Raw genomic sequence first — 25,451 nt, forward strand, 5'->3', positions numbered from 1 at the left:
AAATGACATAAGCCTCGGGTATACTTTAAATACCTAATACAGTGTAAATGGTATGTAAATAATTATACCGTGTTTTAAATTTTCTACTGTTTTTATTGTTGTATTATTTTATATATTTTATTTTTTCCAAATATTCTCCATCCATGGTTAGTTGAATCTATGGATGAGGAACCTGCAGATATGGAGGGCCAGCTGTACTGATAGGTGCAACAACATGGATGGTGGCATAATCTCAAAAAAATTATGCTGAGTGAGGCCGGGCAAGGTGGCTCACACCTAGCAGTTTGGGAGGCCGAAACGGGCAGATCACTTGAGGTCAGGAGTTCGAAACCAGTCTGGCCAGCATGGTGAAACTTCATCTCTACTAAAAATACAAAAATTGGCTGGGCATGGTGGCACACGCCTGTAATCCCAGCTACTTGGGAGGCTGAGGCAGGAGAATCACTTGAACATGGGAGGCGGAGGTTGTAGTGAGCTGAGGTCATGCCTCTGCACTGCAGCCTGAGCGACAGTGAGACTCCGTCTCAAAAAAAAAATAAAAAACAATATTAAGTGAAGGAAGTCAAACACAAGAGGCTGCATCCTACATGATTTCATTTATAAGACATTCTGAAAAAGACAAAACTATAGGAACAGAAATCAGATTAGTAGCTAACAGGGGCTGATGGTGGGAGGAAGGGATTGCCTACAAAGGGAAATGAGGGGGCTTTCTGAGGTGACAGAAATGCTTTATACTGGGAATGTGGTGGTGGTTATGTAACTATACATTTGTCAAAACTCATCAAACTATACACTTATAAAGGGTGAATGTTATATGAAAATTATATCTCAATAAACCTGACTTAAGAAAATAATAAAACAAACCTAAAAAAACAACTAAGTAAAAATAAATCTAAGAAAAAAATAACTTACAGTTTTTCCAGTTCAACAGTCATCGTGAGAATGTTCTTGAGCGTTGTAAGTGTGATGTGCGTTGTTCCCATGTCTCTGAAGAAGAAAGCCGAAACATTCATGATATGAACCCATTACAAAATTCTGTACTTCAAAAGATAATTCGAGGACATGTGATTACTTCAATTTTGGCTTCTCTACAAAACAAGCCACTTCAACAGTTTATTTGCTGTAAAATTCCAGAGAGATCTTATTAAAGAAATTTAAGTTGATCTACATCATCAAATTAATAATATTTAAGAGAACTTACACTTTTTTTTTACCATTATCTTACTTCCCATTTCATATTGCATTCACCTATCTTGATTTACTCTTTTCTTCCTTTTTAGAATAATGAACACCTATTCCTCTTTGCTTTCTTGGTTAAGTAATATTCCACCATGTGTCTACATGTTCCAAATATATACAGGTTCTTCAACACTATTCCTTCCCCTGCTGGCTGTCTTGACCATTATACATCCTTTCTTAATCCTTTTCTTTGCCAATAACTTTTGTCAATAACTCAGTTAAAATTTAAATTATGACTTTGTAGCCTAAATGCAAAATACTTTATCTTTGATGACAAATTTAAAAAGCATAAATCATCTCATGACTCATGAGAGTACTATAGTACTTACAGATATTTTAATGCCGGCAGTTCAAAGAGATATGGATCTTCGACAGCAGTCAGAGGATTGCGATTGAGAATTCTGAAAAATGCAATGAAATTAAAATTACCTGCATTTTCAATGTGTGAAACTGCATGAAAAGTCTATATTCATTTTTTGGTATGGAACTTTTAGTTAAAAAAAATAATTTTCTGCTTTTACATAATAAATCACCATTAGACTCTGTAAAGCACTATTCCTTTGGGAACTACCTAGGGCTCTAGAAGATAAAGTAGAGGAGAGAAAGCAGGAAAGAAATAGAAAAAAAAAAAAAGAAGTGGATAGCACAGAAAAAATATGCCACAGAACTTTTCAGGTCAAAAACCCAAGAAATGACTATGTTGGTAGGAAGCCCTGACTCTGTAGGAAACACTATTTCTAGTGTCCTCCATAATTCAAGTTGTTCGTCCAAAATTCAAGTTCCTTTTTTTTTTTTTTTTTTTTTGAGATGGAGTCTTGCTCTGTCACCCAGGCTGCACAGCAATGGCTCCATCTTGGCTCACTGCAACCTCCACCTCCTGGGTTCAAGCAATTCTCTTGCCTCAGCCTCCTGAGTAGCTGGGATTACAGGTGCCCGCCACCACGCCCAGCTAATTTTTGTATTTTTAGCAGAGACGGGGTTTCATCATGTTGGACAGGCTGGTCACCAACTCCTAACCTCGCGTGATCCACCCCCCTCGGCCTACAAAATTGTTAGGATTACAGGCGTGAGACACTGCGCCTGACTGCTTGCCTTTCATCTTTATAAAGTTTTTTAAATTTATGGTTTAATTTGCACAGTTAAAGGAAAAAAAAGGACCAATTCTTTTGCTTTATAGCCAAAGAAAAAGGGATAAATCTAAGAGGAGGAACTGGTCAAAACCATACTCCCATCACATACTCCCACTTGTCTTCTTGTATGACATCACAGCCTTTGTTACACTGCATGTAACCACCTATCTACTTGTCAGTCTCCTGGGCTACCAGCTCCTTGAGGGCAGAGACCACATCGTATTGTCATTGTCATCCCTGTGCCTGGCATGATGTCTGAAATTTACTAGGGATTTAATAAATGTTCATTGAATAAACAAATGACATTTTGTTTATCTGTCAATAAAAAATAAATTCATTTTGATGTGAATTTTTATTCCAAAATGCTGGAATCTATTTTCTTTTTAATTCTTTAAAGTGAACAAGAAAAAGAAAAGAAACAGGAAGAAATAAAAATCACCCTTTAGGTTAACCCAAGAATCATCACTGTACTTTTGCAGAAATTATAAAAATAATAATTATTACAGTGAGTATCTATTAGGCTGCTACGTATTTGTGATCAGAATTTCACATTTCATCCTCACAATAACCTTATGTGGTAGATATTATTATTGCCCTATTTTATAAATGAGGAAACTGAGGCACAGAGCGGTTACATAACTTGTCCTAGGTCACCAAGCTATGAAGAAGCAAAGCTGTAATCTGAACTCATGTGTTTAATCTGTATGAAGAAAAAAGGTTTACTTTAACCTTATGGTTTTACAATTTTTTTCTTTTCTTTCTCTCTCTTTCTTTCTCTTTCTTCATTTCCCTCCCTCCCTCCTTCTTTCACTTCCCTCCCTTCCCTCCCTTCATCCCTTCCTTCCTTCCTTCCTTCTTTTGAGTTAAAGTTTCCATTTATTGGCTGGGCCTGGTGGCTTAGGCCTATAATCCCAGCACTTTGGGAAGCCAGGCAGGTGGATCATCTGAGGTCAGGAGTTCCAGACCAACCTGACCAATGTGGTAAAACCCCATCTCTGTCAGAGCCCTGCTCTGCCGCCCAGGCTTGAGTGCAATGGCATGACCTTGGCTCACTGCAACCTCTGCCTCCTGGGTTCAAGTGATTCTCCTGCCTCAGCCTCCTGAGTAGCTAGGATTACATGTGCCCACCACCACACCCAGCTAATTTTTGTATTTTTAGTAGAGACAGGGTTTCACCATGTTGGTCAGGCTGGTCTCAAACTCCTGACTTCAGGTGATCCACCCACCTCAGCCTTCAGAAGTGCTGGAATTACAGGCATGAGCCACCGCTCCTGGCCGCCAGATTCTTATGTGGGACTCCCACTGTTATAAAGTGCTTAGTAAAGGTGGTGAGTTTAAGACATTTGTATTGATGCTACCCAAACCTCTTGGTGGAGGGACCTAATGAGCCTGTTCTCTGGTGTGAGGGCAAAAGAAAAACAGACCCTCAGTGTCTCTTCCCTAAGTTAAGCATCAGCAAATTAATGAAGACAGAGAGGAGCATCTGCAGAAACTGCTGCTCTAATCCAGACACATCCTGAACACCTCCCTCTACCTCAAAATGAACTGTGTGAAACTAGATTTCTGAACCACAAGAAAGAAAGGTGGAAAGTATTTTCTAAAGTCAGATGTAGAGGAGAATCTTCACCTTGAGTCTAAAGTCCCCTTCAGGCCATTGAATATACCCACTCTGATTTGCTGGGTATGTTACACAGAGAAATCATAGAATTTTTTCACTTACGGCAGAAGAGTAGTCAGGAAAGTATATGGAATTAAAATAGAGCGATGTATTTTCTTTACAATATTTTTTTTTTGCACAATAGCTTAACATAAACACCATTTTGGCCAGGCATGGTGGCTCACACCTGTAACCCCAGCACTTTGGGAGGCTAAGGTGGGCAGATCACCTGAGGTCACAGGAGTTCGAGACCAGCCTGGAGGGGAGGTTGGAGTGCAGTGGCACAATCTCGGCTCATTGCAATTTCCACCTCCCGAGTTGAAGCCATTCTCGACCCTCAGCCTCCCGATAGCTGGGATCACAGGCACCTGCCACCACGACCTGCTAATTTTTGTATCTTTAGTAGATAGAGATGGGGTTTCACCATGTTGGCCAGGCTGGTCTCAAACTCCTGACCTCAAGTGATCCTCCCACCCCGGCCTCCCAAGGTGCTGGGATTATAGGCATGAGCCGCTATGCCCAGCCCCACACTTTGGATTTAACTTTGATTCCTGCTCATATGCAGAGTTTCAAACTGCTTAAATGTCTGCAACATTTAGCTGCAAGGAAGAAAGCTTAACACAAAGTCCTCCAGGGAGCAAAAAACTGCACCACTACGCCCAGCTAATTTTTTTGTATTTTTAGTAAGGATGGGGATTCACTATGTTGGCCAAGCTGGTGTTGAACTCCTGACCTCAGGTGATCCGCCCCACTCAGCTCCTAAAGTTCTGGGATTACAGGCCTGAGCCACCCCGCCCAGCAACAAGGCTAATTTGAGGGTCACTTGTTTGATGCCTTTTCTTGCCCATGCCATAGGTCAGAACTAGGACAAGCAGAGCACGTCATATATAAGCTGCGTAAGTCTCTTGGCCTCTTTGTACCTTAGCTTCCCCACTTGAGAAAAATGAATGAATCTTATAAGACACGCTTTTCAGAGTTCATAATGGGCTTATACCCAGCTGACCAATAATTGTATGAGTTTTTAAACAAAATAGTTGTTTACACGTATTCATCTTCTATTTCACTTACAAGTTGTGTAAAAACTGCATTCCGTGCCAGGCCTGAAATGTTCCGTGGCTCAGTTCCGTAATTAAATTGCAGCCCAGATTTCTACAAAAAAAGACATAAGCCAAAGGAAAAAAAATCATTTCAGAACATTTATCATTTGCTGTGAGTCTAATTTATATAGGATGGAACATAACCTCAGTCCTTTCTCTGTGCACTAAGGAAATCTCACTTTGGAAGATACTGGCTTATGATTTATACTTTAACATTGCACATGTGGTGCATTAGCTACAAAACAGTGAACGCTCAGTAAGTACCTGTGTTAAGTGATCTTTATTTCTCTAGAACAGGATTTCACGACTTCAGTACCATCGACATTTTGGACTATATAACTCTTTGCCGTGGGGGTTTGTCTTATACTTTGCAGGATGTTTAGCAGCATCTCTGGCCTCTGCCTACCAGATGCCAGGAGCCACAACCACAGTTTTGTCAACCAAAACTGTCTCTGGACATTACCAAATGGCACCTGAGTACAAAATCACACCAGTTGAGAACCACTGCTCTCTGATGATTCACTATGATCTGTGTAATAATTCTCACACTAATCTTTGCTAGAGACAAAAAGGAATTGCTATATAATTTTAGTACCTTTCTACTGGTCAAATTTTAATCATATTTCAAAATGAATAGAAAAGAGGTTTATAATTAAGTTTTATAAAAATTCCAAATGTAATAAAGTTATATTTGTAACTTACATATACTGCAAAAATGGTAGTGATTCAAATGTACGTCTTTCAATATACTGTATTTTATTGCAGGATAAATCTCTAGGAAAAATAAAATGAAAATATTGCCTTATAAGTTATCAGTGTTGACTAGTATGAATAATAGCAAGAGTTTAGAATAATATTGAATACACATTTTTCATCTCGACTGTAAACGTTTGGACCTGTATTTGAACTTTCCAGAGCCCCTAACCCTGCCTGTACCTCTCCTAGAGTCTCACCTTCATAATTTTAATAAATAAAATATACAATAGACTTTGGAATTAATTTTTCCTGAGAGCAGTAGACTTGATTAGATGCCCTTTTGTAGTCTCATCAAATCCTAGATTATAAGCTCAAAGCTTTTATCTCTATATATAGTTTCTAATATTAAAATTAATAGCCTCACATTTATACACCTTCCTAGTTTAGGTTTGTTTTCCTATGCCACTTCAGTATCAGAAGAAATAAAAGACATCCTTTCACAGCATTTGAAAGGAAGTTACTTAATACATAACTTTGAACTAATATTCAAATCATATTAATACAATTAATTTCTATCATATTAATAGAAATTAATTTTTGGTTTTATATTGCTTTAATATTTCATGAAAGCAATTTCTTCAGTTATACAGTGATGGGGCTTTTCCCTCCCTCTTTACCTGGATGGTGTAACATTGGCTGATGTCTCCATCTCTAGTCTCTCCATTCCTAAACTATCCTGCACACAGTCATCATATAAACACTCTAGAAGTGGCTTGCAAAGACCAGCACCTCCTGGGAAATTATTGAAGATGCAAATTCTTGGTCCCACTCTAGACCAACTGAATCAATAACTATGAGGGTGGAGTCCAGAACTGAGTTCTAATGTGCCCCCTCAATGACTGTGATGCAGAGCCATCTTACAGCACTGCTGTGATAACACGGTTCCCCATGATGGCTCCTCAGCTTGGCATTCAAAGCCCTAGAAGATCTGGCTCCAATTTCCTACTCTCCCTCCTTGTAATCTACAGGTACTCATGGCATTCCTCGAATACTTTCCTGTGTTTTGCCCTTCTCCCATTTCCCTTTTGCAAGTTTAGAATATTGTCCCCAAGATGTCTGTCCGATGCTACACAATGGCCCTTCAAAGTCCTATTCAAATGGGATTGTTCTAGTAACATCTTCCTGGGTCCAAACTGAAGTCATTTTCCCCTCTTCTATGCTTCAGAAACAATTTATCCCTCCTAGTGCCCACATCCATTTCTTCTTCTTCTTCTTTTTTTTTTTTTGAGACGGAGTCTCGCTCTGTCGCCCAGGCTGGAGTGCAGTGGTGCAATCTCGGCTCACTGCAAGCTCCGCCTCCCGGGTTCACGCCATTCTCCTACCTCAGCCTCTCCGAGTAGCTGGGACTACAGGTGCCCGACACCACGCCCGGCTAATTTTTTTGTATTTTTAGTAGATTCGGGGTTTCACCATGGTCTCGATCTCCTGACCTCGTGATCCGCCCGCCTCGGCCTCCCAAAGTGCTGGGATTAGAAGCGTGAGAATGTAGTTATTTTTCATCCCATTTTTTCTGAGCATAAACTCCTTGAAAGCATGGACTAGGCAATGCTCATCTGCATTGGCCACCATGTTTAAAACTGACACATGGAAATAAAGTAAATTCAAATATTTGTAAAACAAATGAATAGCTGGCCGGGTGTGGTGGCTCATGCCTGTAATCCCAGCACTTTGGGAGGCTGAGGCGGGTGGATTACAAGGTCAGGATATCGAGACCATCCTGGCTAACAAGGTGAAACCCTGTCTCTACTAAAAATACAATAAATTAGCTGGGCGTGGAGGCATGTGCCTGTAGTCCCAGCTACTCGGGAGGCTGAGGCAGGAGAATGGAGTGAACCTGGGAGGCAGAGCTTGCGGTGAGCCGAGATCGCGCCACAGCACTGCAGCCTGGGTGACAGAGTGAGACGCCATCTCAAATAAATAAATAAATAAATAAATAAATAGCTGGGGGAGTGAGTAGAAGGAAAATGATTATTTTAAAGCAAATGTAGTTTTATTACTTCATGGCCTCTGTAGCACTTTGGCATCCACTTGAGGGTCTTTTCACCCACTTTCCTTAAGCCTTTCACATTTGAAAGAATCTGTTTGCAAAAGAGCATCACTAATAAGGATGAATGACATACACACCTCTATGGACAGAGGATAAGAATCAAGCTTTCATAGCAATTGAACATAGTATCTTCTTGTCTCTTAACAGACAGAAGTACTATGCAGGTATCCCTTTCTTGGTAACAGGGCTCGGGAGATAGTTACTGTATAATTAGTGGAGAGTTAGGGGCATTTCTGATATGCTTCTTACTGTAAACATTTCTAGCTCTACCACTTAACCATCATTTTAAACATCTGTTTTAATATAACAATTCCCAAAATGAAATCCTTAATACTAGTCTATTTTCTTGGTAGCTTAATATTCTTGATAATATTATTTCTATAATTCAGCTGATTTCAAATATTTAAATGTTAATTTAATTCCGATTAAATTACTAAAAAATTCTGGATTAATGATGCTCAAATGAATGTAGGTGGTCCATATTTTCTTCTCCTTTAGGCAACAATCTGAAGTTAACTTTAATTCCTTTCATCCTACTAAACCAACTTTTTCAAATATTTTTTTGTGAAGGTCAGACAGTAAATATTTTAAGGCTTTGTGGGCCACATATGATCTCTCTCGCATATTTCTCTTTCTTTTTTCTTTCACAGTCCTTTAAAAATGCAAAAACCATTCTTAACTTAATAGGCCATTAAAAAATAAACCCTAAGTTAGATTTGATCTATTGGCTGTAGATTTGAATAGAAGATGGTATGTAAATCCTTATAAAACAAGGTTCATATGGGTGTCAGTCACTGCTCAGATCTTCTTACCATGTGAAATTTTTTCTGTCTGTATTTTGTCTATACAATTTAAAAACTGAAAATGCATAGGACGTAGCTAATGCTAGAGATGGGCGGAGACCCTATACAAACTTACAGAATTGCAGAATTTTATTGCTGGAAGAAATCTTAGAGATTATCTAATTTGAACCCCTTATTCATTTTAAAAATAATATGACTAAAAACTCAAAAATATGATTAACTAACTTACAAATACTGGAGGGATAGCAGGCCTTCAAATGAATCGTTATGTAATTCAGTCAAATAATTTTCACTGAGAATTCTGGAAAATGAAAAAGTTATTTCTAGATTAAAATGCAAACTACAACTATTTGCTACACAGGACTATCTCCTGCATGTGGAGGAAAGCTGGGTCATGGTCATTTCTAGATGGTGGTATCTGCTCTGCTTTCATTCAAACCTTTTCTTACATTTTCCTTTTTGTGTCCATCTCTCTCCACCACCATCACCACACACACAGGCAAGCACAGACACAAACATGCAAGCACACACACACAGGCAAGCACAGACACATATGCAAGCACACACACACGCAAGCACACACACATATGCAAGCACACACACACACGCAAGCACACACACATATGCAAGCACACACACACACGCAAGCACACACACATATGCAAGCACACACACACACATGCAAGCACACACACACATGCAAGCACACACACACCAGCACACCGCTCCACTCTTCCCACCAAATTGTATCTTTAATGACTCCTCTCTAGATCATAATATACCTTTCAGAATCCAACTCTGGGTGGCACCAAGATCAGCAGAACCTCCATTTCCTCCTCTCTTTTCCCAAACCTTATTATGAAAGCCCCACATGGGACCATGTCAGGGCTGCAAGTGAAGCCATTCAACTTTTTTCTCCCATCAAAAAAATGTGAGAACTACAATGTGCATAAAGTGCACATAACAGAAATGTTGTTTATATTTAATTTAATTTAATTTAATTTCTGAGACAGGGTCTCATTCTGTTACCCACACTGGTCTCAGACTCCTGGCTCAAGTGATCCTCCTGTCTCTGCCTCCCAAATTCTTGGGACTGCAGACATGAGCCACCTCACCTGGCCAAATATTCAGTTTAATAATTGTAAAGCAGATACCCATGTAAACATTGTTACAAAAGATTATTGCTAGCATCCCAGAAGCCCCAGCGTGCCCCTTTCTAATCATATTCCTCTCTCTAACCCTAATAGGTAACCACTACCCTGACTTTCGTAATGATTTTCTTGCTTTTAAAATGTAGTCCTGGCCTGGCGTGGTGGCTCATGCCTGTAATCCCAGCATTCTGGAAAGCCAAGGCACATGAATCACCTGAGGTCATGAGCTCGAGACCAGCCTGTCCAACATGGTGAAACCCTGTCTCTACTAAAAATATAAAAATTAGCTGGTCATGGTGGCGGGCACCTGTAATTCCAGCTACCCAGGAGGCTGAGGCAGGAGAATCCCTTGAACCCAGGAGGTGGAACTTGCAGTGAGCCAAGATCGCACCATTGAACCCCAGCCTGGGCAACAAGAACAAAATTCCGTCTCAAAAAATAAATAAAGCAATTCTCCTGCCTCAGCTTCCCAAGTAGATGGGATTATAGGCACCCACCACCATGTCTGGCTAATTTTTGTATTTTCAGTACAGATGGGGTTTCGCCATATTGGCCAGGCTGGTGTGAAACTCCTGACCTCAGGTGATCCACCTGCCTCGACCTCCCGAGGTGCTGGGGTTACAGGTGTGAGCCACTGTACCTAGCATGTGTTTTATTTTTAATTTAGAACTCATGTATGTCTTGTCTATATAAGTCAAACTAATGATGTGATACAAACTGTTGTGAAAAATGTTACTTTGAATGTAAGCATTTTTTCCAAAATCATTTATGTGTCTAAACTAATTCCTTCTATAAATCAGGAAGAAAACGATAAAACAATTCAACAAGAAAATGAACAAAGGACAGAAAACTCAGAGAAGAAACACAAATGTTCAATAAACATATGAAGATATTTAATTAAATTCATGAGTGATCAGAAAAATTCAAATTTGGATGGAATCCCTTTTATTCATCCATAACTTCAACAAAAAGTTGGCGAATACCCAGCAGTGAAAAGGTGTGGGGAAATGAATGCTGTCATATTCTGCTGACAATAGAGTCAGTTGGCACAACATTTTTGAGGACAATTAAAATTTTGTGTCTACATAGTCTTCACCCCAACTCTTCCATTTCTAGATATCTATGCTACCGGAATACTTGCCCACTAAGCATAATCTAAACATTCATCAATGGGGAAATTATTAAATAAACTAAGATGCATCCATACTATGGATTATGCGAATATCATATAAGTGATACCATGAAGTGAAAGAATCAAGTTGCAAGATGTTACCCTTTATGTAAAGAAAAAAGATTTTAAAAACCACAAAACAAATCTATTTTGCTTTATGTAAATATATATGTAGGAAAATGGGGAAAAGTCTGGAAGCACATATACTAAACACAGAGTAGCATTACCTCAGGAATGAGGGAGTAGGGCACAAGGAGGGTTTTTGTTATACCTGTTATTGCATTTTTATACATTAAAAATAGAATCATGGGCTGGGGGTGGTGGCTCATGCCTATAATATGAGCACTTTAGGAGGCCAAGGTGGGAGGATCACTTGAGCCCAGGAGCTCAAGACCAGCCTAAGCAACATAGGAAGACCCTGTCTCTACAAAAAATACAAAATTAGGTGGGCATGGTGGCATGCACCTCTGGTCCCAGCTACTTGGGAGGCTGAGGTGGGAGGATCACTTGTGTCTGGGAGGTGAAGGCTGCAGTGAGATGTGATTGTGCCACTGCACTCCAGCCCAGGGCACAAAGTAAGACCCTGTCTCTGAAAAAAAAAAGAGGAAAAAAAAGAATATAACCATGTATTATTTGTATGATAAAAAACTTAAATTGCCTCTTATTTTAGAGAGAGCCTACCAAATTTAATTTTAAAATAACCATAGGATTGCAATCCACAGAGGTTGATTTGGAGTATGGAGGGGAAATATCTTTTCTCAGAGGTATGGACCTCAAAATTCTCAACCAAGAAGGATCTTACAATGCAGTTAGTTTTTTGTCATATTTGGAGAGAATATACTCACAGTTTCTCGGTCCAACTGTATGCTTTCCATACATTTCCATCAATGTATGAAATATAGTTTCCTTGGAAATTTCTGTGAAGAAAGACAGTTTATATCCTTGAATAGGCAGGAAAAGAATGAACAGAATAAATAAAAGAATCATGGCAACATTGTCGGGGATATTCAGAAACAGAAAATAACACCTGCTTTCTCATTTCCAGAGCTATCAGCTTCCCAGTTTGCACAATTCATCAAGAAATAATGCGGGGCCACTGGCACAAATGATGAGGCATCTCCCGGAAGCTTAACTTCCTATCCATCCCATCTCTTGGACAGACGATGCCAGTTAATTACTTTGAATGTAAGTATTTTATCCAAGAGCACTTATGTGTCTAAACAAAATCCTACAAATCAACACAAAAATGATAAATAATTCAACAGAAAAATGGGCATAAGCTTATCTTTATCGATAAATAAGTAGAAAGAAACCCTACGCCAGGTAACACCAAAGCTTTGCCTTCTGTTGAAACATCCTAGGCTTTTTCTTTCCACTCTTATTACAACTGATCTGATTTAGCCCCTTCACAGTTTACTCCTACATTTTGCTAGACCTTTCTATTTTGTCTCCCTGAAATAAGCTTTTCCTTTTGGGCACTCTACATACGGATTCTAAAATAATCCTTTGCATGTCTATACTTGAACATAAAGCAAAAAAGCAAAATAAAATAAAATAATCTTCCTGTTTTCATCATTTAATCTCTCTTGCTTGGAAACTTTCAATGGCTTTCCATACCTCATTGTGTACTCTTTAAGACCCAAGTAAACTTTTAGCTTATCCATGTAGCTTTCCCTGATCTCCACACCTCAAGGACCACAGATTCTGGTAAATTCTAGCACTGATGGTATGCATTATCTTTTAGTAATTAATTCTATATACCTCCGTTTTTATGCCTATTCTCTTTCTTCCCTCCTATCATTTTCATGTTCTGCAGACAATAGCATACTTGGTCCTGGGTTTGACACAAAATGAGTGCTACATATAAAAAGCCAGGGACAAAGATGAGTTCTGGACATAACTAAAGGACTGAGTAATCATGTTAACAGCCAACACTCCTACATATGCTAGGCACTGATGAAGTGTTTCAGATATTCACTCACCTAAATTTCACAACAATCCTATGAAGTGGTAACTAGCATAATCCCCAGTTTAAAGGTGAGGAAATTGAGTCACAGAGCAGAATAACTTGCTCTGGATCACCAAGCTAATAAACAGACCTGGGTTCAAACCCAGGCAGCCTGGCTCCAGAATCAACTCTTAACCACTTAGAGCATCATCGCTGAGATCGGGAGAGTGACAGGCTGCTGTAAGGAGGGTGAAGCGGGCCAGGTGCGGTGGCTCACGCCTGTAATCCCAGCACTCTGGGAGGCTAAGTGGGTGGATCACCTGAGGTCAGGAGTTCAAGACCAGCCTGACCATGGAGAAACCCCGTCTCTACTAAAAACACAAAAAATTAGCCAGGTGTGGTGGCGCATGCCTGTAATCCCAGCAACTCAGGAGGCTGAGGCAGGAGAATCACTTGAACCCAGGAGATGGAGGTTGCGGTGAGCCAAGATCGTGCCATTGCACTCCAGCCTGTGCAAGAAGAGTGAAACTCTGTCTCAAAAAAAAAAAAAAAAAAAAAGAGGGTGAAGCGAAAATAGGAGCAGAGCAGCAGGTAAGCAATGATGTGATGGCGCTAAATAAGAATGGATAAGAAAATGAGTAAGAGTAAAAGACTGGGGTAAAAGTAAAAGACTGGAGAATGGGTCTAACATTAAAGGAGAATGAGGAGAAGGGAGAGTTGACAAGCAAAGGTGAAAGCAGAAAGTCAGTTGTCAGTACGGCTTGGGGAGATAAAGAAGGCCCAGGAAGGCCTACAGGAAAAGGCTGCCATGTCAGGCAAGACACAGAGGACGATTGAGGAAAGGTGATTCTTACAAGGTGGTGAAGATGCCATTGTAGGTGTTGGGCTCTGGCACAGGCACTTGGTGGAGCCTCTGCTTTGGGCTGAGATCAACACATGACAGAGTCTCATCTCCGCAGGTACAGAGCTCACATATGTTGGTGCTTGTGGAGGCCTTCTGTTCCTCTGGTGCAGTTTCAGACTGCACCAATGAATCCTGCGAAGATTCTAACTTTGTAGGTGGACCTGTGACCTCAGTCAGGCTTCGATGCAGAGTCTGAACCTGGTCTGGATGAGGAGCTGTAGTCTTCTCCAGGACTGTGGAATGTCCAATCTCTGTAGTGGGTTCTGGAGTTATGGCAAGTCCCGGGTCTGGAGGCTGAGCTGAGGTTTCCTGCGTGGTTGGAGATGGTTTAACCTCTGTAGTAGGCTCTGTAGTTATGCTAAGCTCCAGGTCCAGAGGTTGAACTGTGGCTTCAGTCAGGTGTGAATGCTGAGTCTGAATCTGGTCTGGATGTGGAATTGTCACCTTAAGGTGCTTTGGAGGAACTATAGTCCTCTTCAGGGGTGTAGAATGTTCAACATCCATAGTGGGTTCTGCAGTGACGGTAAGTCCCAGGTCCAAAGGTTGAACGGGTGACATTGGATGCTGAGCTCGATCCTGACCTGGTGTTGGAATTGTTACCGCTTGATATACTACAAGTTGGGGTACAACTTTCTTAGGAGGCTGAGTTGGGGTCTTCTGCATGGTTGGAGAAAGTTCAACCTCTGTCGTGGATTCTAGAATGATGGTAAGTCCCAGGTCCAAAGGTTGAACAGTGACACTGGGCAATGTTGAATGCTGAGCTGGATCCTGGCCTGGTGTTGGGACTCTCACCTCATAATGAGCTGGAGGTTGAGCAGCAAATTCCTTAGGTGGCTCTGGAAGCTGAACTGGGACCATTTGCTGCCTTGAATGTTCTACCTCCTTAGGGGACTCTGGAGCCTGAACTGTGGCTTCCTGCTGGGTCAGAGAAGGTTCTGCCTCCATAGAGAGCTCTGGAATCTCAGCTGGAACCTCCTGCTGAGTTACAGATGGTTCTATCTCCTGAGGGAACTCTGGAGGCAAAGGTGGGGCCATCTGCTGGGTCAGAGAGGGTTCTATCACCATAGCAGGGTCTGAAGGCTGAGCAGGGACCGCCTGCTGGACTGGAGAGGACTCTACCTCTTTAGGTGGCTTTAAAAGCCGAGTTGGGGCCTGCTGTAGGACTGGAGATGGTTTGACCTTCTCAGGTGGCTCTGATGGCTGAGCTGGTATCTCCCACTGTGGTGGAGGACTGACCTCTTCAGTGGACTTCCGAGGATGACCCGAGGCTTCCTGCTGGGTTGCAGATGGTTCAACTTCCTTAGGGGGCTCTGGTGGCTCAGCTGGGAACCCTTGCTGGACTGGAGAAGGTTCTGCCTCCTTAGGGGGATCTAGAGTCTGAGCTGTGGCCTCTTGGTGGACTGGAGATTCAATCTTTTCAGGAGAATGCAGAGGCGGGGAAGGGAGATCAGGCTGGGCTGGAGAAAAGTCAGCCTGTTCAATGGGAATAGGAGGGTTGTCCTGCTGGACTGGAGAAGGTTCTACCCCCATAGTGACTGCTGTAGGTTTGGTAAGCTCCCTATCTAGATCTAGATATGACACATCTAGAGGTGAACCTATTGCTTCATCATTCAGTGAACTTCCAAAGTCTGAGGAGAGCTGAGTTGGAGGCTGAGTTGTGGTCTCTTTATGGACTGGAAGTTGTTCATAATTTTCAGGTCTACTTAGCTGCTGAATTATGTCTTGCTGGTCTTTCAAACGTTGAAACTGCTCAGGGGACATTAAGGGCTGAGCTGGGGCCTCCTGCTGGGCTGGAGAAGATTCAACCTCCCCAGAAGACTCAGAAGGCTGAGCTGGCTGCTCCTGCTCACTGGGGGAAAGTTCAGGCTCCATGGGAGGACCTGGCGGCTCAGTTGGGGCCTCCTGTTGGGTTGCAGAAGGTTCCACCTCCTCTGGAGGCTGATTTGGGGCCTCCTTCTGGGCTTGGGAAGATTCTGCCTCATTTTTGGGCTCTGATGTCATGGTAACCTCCACATCTGCAGGTTTAATGGTAATGTTGGGCAAGTTATAATGAGCTTGATCCTCACCTGGAGGTTGAACTGTCACTTCATGATTCAGTGGAGTTTGAGCTAGACTCTCCATGGAGGACTCTGGAGGCAGAGCTGGGGACTCCTGCTGGGTTGAAGGTTCTACCTCCTGAGGGAGCTGTGGAAGCTGTGCTGGGGCTTCTTCCTGGAGTGAAGAGGACTGGATGTCTTCCAGGGTCTCTGGATTTTGAGTTTCGGGCTCTCGATGGAACTGAGAAAGTCCAACTTGCTCAGGTGGCCCTGGAGGCTCATCTGCGTTCACCCGGAGTTCTGGAGGCAGGCTGCCAGGATACAGTGTGTCCATACTCGAATATTCATCCTGAAAAGTCTGTTTCTGACGCTGAGGTTTGGATAATTGGTGTGGAATCCCAGTAATCTCAGCAAGGCTCCAACGCTCAGCTAGGTCTTTCTTCAGGTTCTTGGGCGAAACCACAAATTTGGCTGGTTTTGAAACCTCACTGTGTAGTGGAACAAGTATATCATCTGCCTGATGACCTGCAGCCCGATCTAGATCTGCAGTTTTAACCTTATTTTTGAGGCGAGGAAGCTGAACTGGGGTCTGGTTCTGATCCCCATCCAGCAGTGGAACCATCTCTGGGAGCCTTTCTTGCGGAGTCAGCTTGTCATATAAATCCTGCTGGGCAGCCGAGAACTGCTCTGGTCCCAGGGGCAGCTCTCCAGCTGAATCGGTGTCCAGGAATGGAGCCAAATTTTCAGTCGATTCCTGGGGCAGGGATGACATCTGCAAAGAAGCAGAGGGCCCCAGGTATTCAAAGTCCCCCGGGGCTGCTAGGGGAGCAGGTGCATGGGGAGATTCCCACGGGAGATGGGAGGAGCGGGAAGACCAGGGCTCAGGTGGCCCCATGGGGTTAGAGGTCAGCTGGAGCGGGTCGTTGACCCGCACCAGAGGCTGAGCCTCCTTGACTAGGAAATACAATAGTTGCCACGTAAGGAGGGGCCATGGGCCCCAGAAACGCAGCCAAGACATGACACACGCTGGTGCTGCACACTCAACGGGAGCCATTCTGGCAGCCGGGAGATGCTCATGCCCTTTATGAGTGTGCGCCCCGCCCTGTCTTTATGACACCTTTAGTTATGTCACCTTTATTAGGCTCGGGTCCAGATCTGCTCCATGTTACCAGGGCATTCATGTCACAATCCCACCCAAGCACCCCTTCCTACCATGCCCGGCGGAACACCCCTCCCCTCCCCTTAGTGAGGAAGGATTTGGGCCACAGGCCGGGTTGGTCCCAGGACTCCAGTGGCCTGCTGTGGTGTGGTGGGGTGGGGTGGGGTCGGGTGGGGGCGCGGCAGAGCTTCCCAAGGAAGTCACGAGACCTCGCATTGGGATCTTCAGAAGTGCTAGTTCACAGGCCGGGCGCAGTGGCTCATGCTTGTAATCCCAGCACTTTGGAAGGCCGAGGTGGGCGGATCACGAGGTCAGGAGATCGAGACCACGGTGAAACCTCATCTCTACTAAAAATACAAAAAATTAGCCGGGCGTGGTGGCGGGCGCCTGTAGTCCCAGCTACTCAAGAGAGGCTGAGGCAGGAGAATGGCGTGAACCCGGGAGTTGGAGCTTGCAGTGAGCAGAGATGGCGACACTGCACTCCAGCCTGGGCGACAGAGCGAGATTCCATCTCAAGAAAAAAAAAAAAAAGAAGTGCTAGTTCACTTCTGGCAGCCTGAATTCTTCCTCCTCCAAGGCGAAATCCAAGAATACTCTTCCTTCCAGGGAGAGAAACTGACCTTCAAAATGGGCACCAGTTAGGGTGGCAGGCAGGATGCACGTTACAGTCATTTATTCCAAAATGTTGCCATTTTCGCTAAACTGTTGCATGTTTGATAATTAATTCACCACCCTGTTAGGTAGGGGCTACCAGGGAATAAGCAAGGACTTCAAATTTCCTGTAGGAGGGGAGTTGGGGGTGGGCTATTCAGTCTGGGAGAGGTTTTAATCCGAGTGAAGAGCCCTTTGCACTAGGCTGGGAGGAGGCTGAACTGTCATCCTGCCTTAACTCAACACAGCCATTACCCTAGAAGTTACAGCGCCACCCTTCAGAGATCTACCCTGTGTGCACACATGGAGAAGAGGCTTAGGTTGTTAAAGTCAGCATGTTAAATAATTTCCTGAAATGCGACTATAACTAGAACCCAGCTGACTTCCCCCACAGCCATTCTTACCTATTTTATTACTGTCTGGCACAATTATCAGCATGTAAACTCCAAGAAGGTGCTTCATCTTATTCCAGTGCCTAGCACAGGCATAGGGTGCATAGTGATGGTATTAAAATTGAAGGGGGGCCGTGCACAGTGGCTCACATCCATAATCCCAGAACTCTGGGAGGCCGAGGTGGGCAGATCACTGAGGTCAGAAGTTCCAGACCAGCCTGATCAACACGCTGAAACTCCGTCTCTACTAAAAATACAAAATTAGCTGGGCGTGGTGGTGCATGCCTGTAATCCCAGCTACACGGGAGGCTCAAGCAGGAGAATTGCTTGAACCTGGGAGGCAAAGGCTGCAGTGAGCCGAGATCGCAACAATGCACTCCAGCCTGGGCAACAAGAGAGAAACTCCGTCTCAAAAAAATAAAATAAAATTGAAGGGATTCCAAGATTCGCCTCATTTAGGGATGGATCTATTGTTATAATCAGATTTCTGAAATCAGTGCTAACTTCCTCTCACATTTCACAGAAAGCTAGACTTCTTAAAGCTGGAAGTTTCCTTGGTGGGTTTTATTTAAATTGAATTAAAATAATTATTTTACAGGGAAAAACTTCAAAACACTTTGCAACTTTGGGGTAAAAGTTAAATAAAACAGTCTAACCCCAAATTAAGTTCCCACTGAAATGAAACTTTTTTTTTTTTGAGAAGGAGTCTTGCTCTTTCACCCAGGCTGGAGTGCAGTGGTGCGATCTTGGCTCACTGCAGGCTCTGCCGCCCGGGGATCACGCCATTCTCCTGCCTCAGCCTCCCACTTAGCTGGGACTACAGGCGCCCGCCACCTCGCCTGGCTAATTTTTTGTATTTTTAGTAGAGACGGGGTTTCACCGTGTTAGCCAGGATGGTCTCGATCTCCTGACCTCGTGATCCGCCCGCCTCGGCCTCCCAAAGTGCTGGGATTACAGGCATGAGCCACCGCGACCGGCCTTTTTTGCTCCTTTTTTAAAAAAAAAATCCATAAATAGTAAATAATGACTGTTTTGAGATTTAGAAATTTAATCCCTATTTAAGAGATTTCATATGCAGTCATGCGTTGCTTGCCATGTAAGGAGCTTGAGAAATGTATCAGGTGATTTCATCATTGTGCTAACATCATAGTGTATACTTACACAAACCTAGGTGCTGTACCCTACAGCACACCTAGGCTATACGGCATGGCCTAGGACTCCTAGGCTACAAACCTGTACTGTATGTTACTGTACTGAATATTAAAGGCAACTGTAACACAATGGCAGGTATTTGTGTATGTAAACATGGAAAAGGTACAGTTAAAATACTGTATAAAAGATAAAAATGGGGCCCAGGCACAGCGGCTCACACCTGTAATCCCAGCACTTTGAGATGCAGAGGTGGGTGGATCACCTGAGGTCAGGAGTTCGAGACCAGCCTGGCCAACATAGCGAAAAACAGTCTCTACTAAAAATACAAAAATTAGCTGAGTATGGTGGTGCATGCCTATAATCCCAGCTACTCAGGAGGCTGAGGTAGGAGAATCACTTGAACCCAGGAGGTAGAGGTTGCAGTGAGCTGAGATCGTGCCATCGCACTCCAGCCTGGGCAACAGAGTGAGACTCCATAAGAACAACAACAACAACAAAAAGATAAAAATGGTATGCCTGTACAGGGATAGCTCCTTTATACTCTTATGGAACCACCATCATATATGTGGTCTATTGTTGACCGAAACCTCATTTTGCAGCACAGATTGTAAATGATTGACAGAAAGATCATCAGCAAAATAGTCCACCCAAGGTATATGGGAGACAATGAGATCCAAGCAATAAGCCATATTTGAAAGGCATTATAGTTTTTGAAAGCGTAGCACAATCAGTCTTAAGGTCAGTTACATTCTCCCCACTTCTCTGGTATCCTGTTTGAAGGGAGTTCTAAAAAGGCCTGTGTTCAAGCAGCCCAGCATCCCTTACTCCTGGGGCCAGGGAAGACTAACCCCTCTCCTGTGTCCACAACTGTAGTAATACAGTCCTCAGTTCTGCTCTCCAAACTTCAAATAAGGGGACAGAGCCAAGGGTCAAGACTTTGGGAAAAGCCCCAGAAATACCCTGCACTCAAAAAGCAGTTTCAGAGTTTCACATTTTCCTGAGAATGAAACAAATTATCCTCCAAATTCTGCTGCTTCTTTTGAATTATGGTTACACTGGCTATGTTATCCGACCCTTGAGTTTTTTTTGTTTGTTTTTTGAGATGGAGTTTCGCTCTTGTTGCCCAGGCTGGAGTGCAATGGCATGATCTCGGCTCACCACAACCTCCACCTCCTTGGTTCAAGCGATTCTCCTGCCTCAGCCTCCAGAGTAGCTGGGATGCATGCGCCACCGTTTCCCCATGTTGGTCAGGCTGGTCTTGAACTCCCAACCTTAGATGATCCACCCGCCTTGGCCTCCCAAAGCACTGGCATTACAGGTGTGAGCCACTGTGCCCGGCCCTGTTACCTTTGAGTTTTTATCTCCACATACTTGAATTAAACTGTGTAGTTCTTCCCATCTGACATCTACAATCTCTTCACTGGGTCTGTACTCCACAGCTATTTTACCACTTTCTGAAATAAAATTAGCAAGTAACAATTCAGAATCTTTTTCATTCTAAAACTTCCTGAACATAATGGTAGCACCCCACAATGAGACATTCTTTTGGTTTCTAAAAGCAGAAAATAAGAGCATTTTCCTGGAAGTTTCCTCATCATACGCTTCGATTTTTTTTTTTTTTTTTTTTGAGACTGGGTCTCACTCTGTCACCCAGGCTGGAGTGCAGTGGCACTATCATAGCTCACTCCAGCCTGGAATTCCTGGGCTCAAGTGATCTTCCTGCCTCAGCCTCCAGAGTAGCAGGGACTACTCCCCTGTGCCCGGCTAATTCTCTTTTTTAGAGACATGGTCCTCCTTTGTTGCCCAGGCTGGTCTCAAACTCCTAGCTTGAAGTGATCCTTCTGTCTTGGCCTCCCAAAGTGCTGAGATTTCAGGCGTGAGTCACCATGTCCAGTCTCACAGCTCAGTTTTTAACGTGTGTATGAAATACCAACTGTGTTTTGTTCAAAGGACTTTATGATCTTACAGATAGGAACTAAGGAATAATAAGAAATAAAAAATGTGGACACAAAAATGTTGAATCACAATATGATTAAATGGTAAGGCATCAGGTGGGGGGTCGAAGTAAGTTCAAATCCAAAATAGAGACCACTGGGCTAGTAGACACTTCACATTAGAAGCATGGCTAGGTGTCTACTCCCTGAGAACCAAAATTCCACCAGACACAATGAACAAAGCTTCAGAGAGAGAGAACATTTGAACATTTTATGGCAGAAAATGGCTCACATACTCTATAGACAATACTACTTCCTTCAAGGCAAACTAGAGCTATAATGCTTTTGGTCTAAGAAGTTTTCAGTGTGTGCAAGGGATACCTTTGCATAATAGGGAGAGGTAAACAACCCACACATTTAGCTTGGTTATTAAAGGTCCTCCCTCCCTATAACCTGATAGGTTATTTCCCCTAAGATCCAGATGAGTACACATTAGATGAAATTCCAGAAGTTATCTTCAAACTTTGCTACTCATTGAATGTCATGAAGATCCTGGAAAAAAAAAAGAAAAAAACAAAGAACAACCTTGCTACTCAACAAGGGATTGATATTATCACACTTGAGAGAAATTCAGAATCTCAGGCCTAAACCCAGGCCTACTAAATTAGGATCTGCAGTTTCTCACAATCTTCAGGTGATTCTATGGTCATTAAAGTTTGAAAAGCTGCCTTGAAACAGTGCTTCCTAAAACTGAAGTGGAGGTGCAGCAAAAATCATCTGGCAAATTGTTAAAAGTTATCTCAAATGCAACCCAAATTTACAGAATCCCAGGTGAAGCTCAGTGATCTGTATTTTTATCCTTCTCCCCAAATAATTCTGATGTGCAGGCAAGTTTGAAAACCACTGCTTTAAAGAAAATGGGTACTCCCCTTACCGAGTAGAAAGTAGGATTTTGGAAACTCATGCAAGGGAAGCAAAAAGATGCCTCAGGAGGCATGATTACAACAGGATTGGTGCAAATGGAAGCCGAAGCTTAACCACAGACATTAATATACGCCTACAAAAGAAAAAGGAAGTCAAGTGGTCTGCATAAATTCTGAAGAAAAACAGTGAACCAAAGACCAAAATTTGTCAATGAATTTCCAGCACAGTCTAGGTTAAGGGAGTGAATTTCTTGACTGAATGACACAGACTCTGGACCACCTGATCGGTTATTACCTTAATGGAGGAATTATATTACAATGTATAGGTACTTTAATTAGAATGACCTGGCAGTTACTGAGGCAAAATTTTCTGCTCCTTTGTATTCTGTAATACAAGAAGGATCTACATGGATGTTCTCTTCTCTGAACTGTTTGGATGAACTGGTCAATGGCACTCATCATGCCTGGGGTTTTAAATCTGCATTGTGGTCATTATCTGTTATTTAATTAATTTCTCATATTTTTAATAAAAAGTTTGCCTATATATTTTAGACAGAAATTACCTTACTTTGCTGAAATTCTGAGAAATCCTAGACGGTTTTCAAGGCCGGGCTCAAATGTCACCTCTACTACCCTTTGCTGTGCCTCCTGGCGCTGTGCTTCTGACACTTTGTACCGTCCTCCATGACAGCGTGAGCACAATTATATTACAGGCAATTACTCATGCCCCCCTGGCTCATTTGTTGACTCCTTTAGAGCACAGATCATGTTTTAGTTATTGTAGCAACTAAAACAATTATTTGTTCAACCAATGACACCCATAAACAAAAGTACCTGCCGAGGGCAGAGATGCAGGGGTAAAGTCATGCCAAGATTAAATCCCAGAAACCACTGTAGATTTTTCAGAGTTGACCCCTACATTTATTGTATTAATTCTAAAAAAAAAATTAGTGTTTTCAGACTTCTAGACTTCAAAAGACAACTCTCTATATAATGTGTGTTTCTAGAAGGAAAAACTGTAACATTGTCCCTTTATTTCTAATTGGTATCTGAGAAAAGAGGCCTCACTCAGTATTGGTATAGGGAAGGGGGAAGTTCATTTCCAGCAGAGGTTAATATTCCAGAACTAATAAAATCTAATTATTTAATCTGCTATTACACATCTATAAACCATGAATGGCATATCAAGAAGAAATAATCTGTGATGCATTGAAATCTTTTAAAAATTATGAAACTTACTTGTCAAATGTTACAAGGATTCACCTTTTCATATGGAATAGTGTCCCAATCTGGTATTAACGTTATTACTGAACAAGGCTGTGCTCTTTGAGTACATTCCATTTGCCCCCAATCCCTATCTTGTGTCGGTAATAATACAAAAATCACCAGCTAGCTTTCATAGGTGCTTTATTTTTTTTGAGACAGAGTCTCGCTCTGTCGCCCAGGCTGGAGTGCAGTAGTGCAATCTTGGCTCACTGCAACCTCCATCTCCTAGGTTCAAGCCACTCGCCCGCCTCACTCCCAAGTAGCTGGGATTACAGGAGCCCACCACCACACCTGGCTAATTTTTATATTTTTAGTAGAGATGGGGTCTCACCATGTTGGCCAGGCTGGTCTCAAATTCCTGACCTCAAGTGATCCACCCGCCTAGGCCACCCAAAGTGCTGGGATTACAGGTGTGAGCCACCATGCCTGGCCTATAGAGTGCCATTTGCCAGACATTGTGCTGAGCACTTTAAAGTGCATTATCTTATTTTATCCTCAGATCAGCCCCATAAAATATCTACCATTATTACCTCTACATGTATATAGATATATGTATCTATCTCTCTATATATATATTTACATACATTGGAAGTCTCACCAGTGTTTTAACTTTTGCTTTCAACTACTATACATATTTTAAAGAGCTTAAGAGGAGAAACAATCATTTGTGTTTTAAAATTTTCCCAGATACCATTTCTGCTGCTCTTTCTTTATCTCTGAAGTTCTAGTATTACCATTGGTATAATTTTCCTTTGGCCTAAAGACCTTCTTATACATTTATTTTATAGCAGAACTTCTGACAACACATTCTCATAGATTTTCTTCATCTGAAATGTCTTTTTTTTCTTTTTGCCTTAATTGTTGAAGGGTATTTTTGCTGGATATGGAATTCTGGATTGACATTTCTCTCACTGCTTTAAAGATGTTCTGCAGTTACTTGAATCGCTGAAAGGCTTAAAGTTGGGGACCGGCTCTATCACATACACGTTTTATAGAAAGGTTCATTACTTTTATATCTTCATTGTGGACCATAGCCTTTATCATCACTAAATCTTTGTCTCATTTATGAGTTTTTAAATTTTGCTTTGAACCTAAACTTTTATAACTCCTTTCTTTTTATTTCCTATAATGTGGAGTTTATCAGGGACAACATAGGCGGTTGGAAATACATAACTGGAGTTTAGAAGAGAGGTCTAGGTAGGAAAATGGATCTAGAAGTCATTGATATTTTGGTGGTAATTGAGTCAACTGATAATTAGGGGAAAGTTGAGGAAACTAAATGCTGAGGACTATCACATGTAAGAGGGATGTTTGAAGGAGGAATAACTGGTCAAGGAAATTGGGTCATGAGTGGCAACAGGAAATTTAAGAAGGATGTAGCGGCCAAAGGTATCATACATGCCTTGTATATGTATGTAGATATATATCTTTCAATGTATGTAGATATATGTCTACATACATATACAATGTATGCATGTAGATATACATTGGAAGTATAGATACATACTTATATATCTATATACATTTAAAGTATATATAGATATATACACACATACACACACACACACATATATACAATTATAAGGGAAGGGGACTAGAATAAAGAAACTTATATGGTTGCAATACTTTCACGTTTCATTTAGAGGTAAAATGCTAACTCTAAGTAGGTAGGTTAGGTATATATTTTGTAATTCCTACAGCAAAAACATAGCACAGATATGACCAAAAGCCATTTAATAAAACATAACACTAAAAAATATTCAGTTACTCCAAAAGTAGGCAGAAAAAAGAAACAGAAGAAACCCCCCCAAAAAAGAGATAATCAGAAAGCAAATAATAAAATAGGAAACCTAAATCCAGTCATTATCAATCATATTAAATGTAAATGGTCCAAAACACATTAATTAAAAGACGCTGTCAGATTACATTTAAAAGAAAAATAAAAAAACAAGAAACCATTTGAAAATATAATGATGTGGCCAGGTATGGTGGCTTACGCCTATAATCCCAGCATTTTGGGAGGCTGAGGTGGGCA

At 42.0% G+C, this 25,451-nt stretch overlaps 1 protein-coding gene across 1 annotated transcript in view; it reads right to left on the minus strand.

Annotated features, from left to right (window-relative positions):
- The window catches only part of LOC101178607 (leucine-rich repeat-containing protein 37B-like), a gene marked incomplete at its 3' end in the record, with an annotated part of 30,154 nt that extends 13,157 nt beyond the window's left edge, over positions 1-16,997 (minus strand). The window contains exons 1-8 of the mRNA XM_030808761.1: positions 16,566-16,997; positions 13,854-16,400; positions 11,897-11,968; positions 8,959-9,030; positions 5,826-5,897; positions 5,095-5,175; positions 1,569-1,640; positions 913-987 (exon numbers count right to left, since the gene is read on the minus strand). Coding sequence (XP_030664621.1) covers positions 913-987; positions 1,569-1,640; positions 5,095-5,175; positions 5,826-5,897; positions 8,959-9,030; positions 11,897-11,968; positions 13,854-16,400; positions 16,566-16,993 — 3,419 coding nt within the window. The remainder of the gene's footprint in view (positions 1-912; positions 988-1,568; positions 1,641-5,094; positions 5,176-5,825; positions 5,898-8,958; positions 9,031-11,896; positions 11,969-13,853; positions 16,401-16,565) is intronic.
- Positions 16,998-25,451: the final 8,454 nt, after the last annotated feature.

This window comes from Nomascus leucogenys, unplaced genomic scaffold (assembly GCF_006542625.1).
Source record: "Nomascus leucogenys isolate Asia unplaced genomic scaffold, Asia_NLE_v1 001153F_51892_qpd_obj, whole genome shotgun sequence".
NCBI classification, from domain to species: Eukaryota; Metazoa; Chordata; class Mammalia; order Primates; family Hylobatidae; genus Nomascus; species Nomascus leucogenys.